Raw genomic sequence first — 2,868 nt, forward strand, 5'->3', positions numbered from 1 at the left:
GTGATCCGCCCGTCTCGGCCTCCCAAAGTGCTGGGATTACAGGCTTGAGCCACCGCGCCCGGCCTTATTTTATTTTATTTTTTTAGATGGCGTTTTGCTCTTGTCACCCAGGCTGGAGTGCAGTGGCATGATTTCGGCTCACTGCAACCTCCACCTCCCAGGTTCAAGTGATTCTCCTGTCTCAGCCTCCTGAGTAGCTGGAATTACAGGCATGGGCCACCACGCCTGGCTAATTTTTTGTCTTTTTAGTAGAGACGGAGTTTCACCATGTTGGTCAGGCTGGTCTCGAACCGCTGACCTCAGATGATCTGCCCACCTTGGCCTCCCAACGTGCTGTGATTCCAGTCGTGAACCACCGTGCCCAGCCCAAGAAGGTTTTTTCTCTTTCTTTTTTTCTCTTTTTTCTTTTCTTTTTTTCTTTGTTTTTTGTGACAGAGTCTTGCACTGTCGCCCATGCTGGAGTGCAGTGGTGCAATCGCTACTCACTGCAAGCTCTGCCTCCTGGGTTCAAGTTATTCTCCTGCCTCAGCCTCATGAGTAGCTGGGACCACAGGTGCCTGCCACCACACCCGGCTAATTTTTTGTATTTTCAGTAGAGACGGGGTTTCACCGTGTTAGCCAGGATGGTCTCGATCTCCTGACCTCGTGATCTGCCCGCCTCGGCCTCCCAAAGTGCTGGGATTGCAGGCGTGAGCCACTGCGCCCGGCCCCCAGGCAGGTTCTTTCACAACATCGTGCCACAGTTTCCCCATGTGTAAAACTGGCCAAATCCCAGGACCCACTTCTTGGCAGTATTAGGATTCAGGAGAACATTTACATAAAGAACGGAGCCTGGGACCAGGCGCAGTGGTCCATGCCTGTAATCCCAACACTTAGGGAGGCCAAGGAGGGAGGATCACTGGAGCCCAGGAGTTCAAGACCAGCCTGGGCAATGTAGCAAGACCTGATCTCTACTAGAAATAAAAATAAATCATCTACAGCCATACCACCCTGAACACGCCTGATCTCATCTGATGTCAGAAAAATAAATCATTAGCTGGGTGGGGGGGATGGTGCATACCTGTAGTCCTGGCTACTTGGGAGGCTGAGGTGGGAGGATCCCTTGAGCCCAGGAGTCCGAGGCTGCAGTGAGTTAGGATCGCCTCACTGCACTCCAGCCTGGGCTACAGAGCAGGTAGGGAGTGCATTTGAGGGTGTGAGATACTGGGCTGGGCAGGGCAGGGGAGAATCTAGCAAGTTGGATCCAGAGACTCAGACTGCCTCATCAGTGCCTTGGTGAGCATGACTGTGTCACCATCAATTGAGGTCCCTGCTCTCACACATGATGCCACAGGGCATTGCTCTGTGATCACACAGGATGCTCTTCAAATAGCCTGGCAGGGAAACTGAGGCTGGCCTGAGGTCATAGAACCCAGCCAAGCATGTCTTACATTTTACAAAGCCCTGCAGAATCGATTCCAGATCTTGGAGTTAAATCCTGCATTGCCACACTGGTCCTGGAATCTGCTTAGAGATTATGGATCCCCGCCTGCCCAGGCAGGAGGGAGCCTCAGAATCGCTGTAGCCACAGCCAGGGTCCCTAATGTCCCATAGGCCACAATGCAGGAGCCTACAAATGCAGCAGGCACAGTGAGGTAAGGTTAACTCATCCAGGAGTCTGAAGGTTGGAAGAGGATAAGTGCAGATGAAAACCACCTTCTAAGCATACCATTGGCCACGCTATCCTCCCAGGCAAGCCCGTTGGTAGATTTCACCTTCCAGCATTCAGCAAGTGTTTCCTGAGTGTCATCTGTTTGCTAGGCATTGTTCTAGGTACTTGGATACACATAAAGTCAGCAGGCAGGGGTCTGGTAGCTAGTGGGGAGCATTCCAGGCGGAGGGCACAGCCTGTGCAAAGGCTCAGAGAAGGATGAACTTGTTGGAATCTGGTGATCGGGAGACCATTGTGGCTGGAGGGATTGGGTCTGGGGAGAGTAAGAAGGATGAGATAGGTGGGAACCAGATACAGAGGGCCCCTTGGCCATAGTGAAGAGGTTGGTGTTTTATTTTATTTGTTTTTGTTTTAGAGATAAGGTCTTGCTATGTTGTCCAGGCTGGATTTAAACTCCCAGGCTCAAGCAGTCCTCCCGTCTCAGCCTCTAAGTAGCTGTGATTACAAGTGTGCACCACCGGGCCCAGCTCTGGAGTTTCTTTGTTCTGTTTCTTTTTTTCGAGACATAGTCTCACTCTGCCACCCAGGCTTGGCTCACTACAGCCTCTTGCTTCCTGGGTTCAAGCCATTCTTCTGCCTCAGCCTCCCAAGTAGCTGGGACTACAGGCGTGTACCATTACGCCTGGCTAATTTTTGTACTTTCAGTAGAGACTGGGTCTCGCCATGTTGGCCAGGCTGGTTTCAAACTCCTGACCTCAAGCGATCCTTCTGCCTTGGCCTCCTAAGTAGCTGCAATTACCAGAGCTGCACCACTGTGCCCGGCTCTCTGGAGTTTTTTTTTTCAATGAGACAGCACTGGGGAGCCATGGGAGGGCTTTGAGCAGGGGAGGGATTCAGGCTGACTCCGATGTTTCTGGGATGGTAAACCCACGTGCCAGCACTCTGGGCCACTCCCAAACTTAGAACGTTCTGGGATGGGTCCTTGCCTTTCTGGTCAGTAAGCTGGACCCTGCTGTGACCACGTCCCTCTGTCCCCTTGTAGGACAGTGCAGGAGCCCAGCCGCTGAGCCATGCCGGGCCCGGGGCGGCCTGCAGCGAGCCCAACCCCTGCACCCAGGTAGTCATGAACAGCCACAGCTACAATGGCAGCGTGGGGCGGCCGCTGGGCAGCGGGCCAGGCGCCCTGGGACGAGACCCTCCGGACCCCGAGGTCGGCC

The 2,868-nt window shown here is 53.6% G+C and overlaps 1 protein-coding gene across 1 annotated transcript in view; it reads left to right on the plus strand.

Annotated features, from left to right (window-relative positions):
• KCNN1 (potassium channel, calcium activated intermediate/small conductance subfamily N alpha, member 1) overlaps positions 1-2,868 on the plus strand; it is a 58,321-nt gene that overhangs the window by 22,536 nt on the left and 32,917 nt on the right. The window contains exon 3 of the mRNA XM_011925911.1: positions 2,694-2,861. Coding sequence (XP_011781301.1) covers positions 2,775-2,861 — 87 coding nt within the window. The 5' untranslated portion in view covers positions 2,694-2,774. The remainder of the gene's footprint in view (positions 1-2,693; positions 2,862-2,868) is intronic.

This window comes from Colobus angolensis, unplaced genomic scaffold (assembly GCF_000951035.1).
Source record: "Colobus angolensis palliatus isolate OR3802 unplaced genomic scaffold, Cang.pa_1.0 Scaffold66, whole genome shotgun sequence".
In the NCBI taxonomy this organism is placed as follows: domain Eukaryota; kingdom Metazoa; phylum Chordata; class Mammalia; order Primates; family Cercopithecidae; genus Colobus; species Colobus angolensis.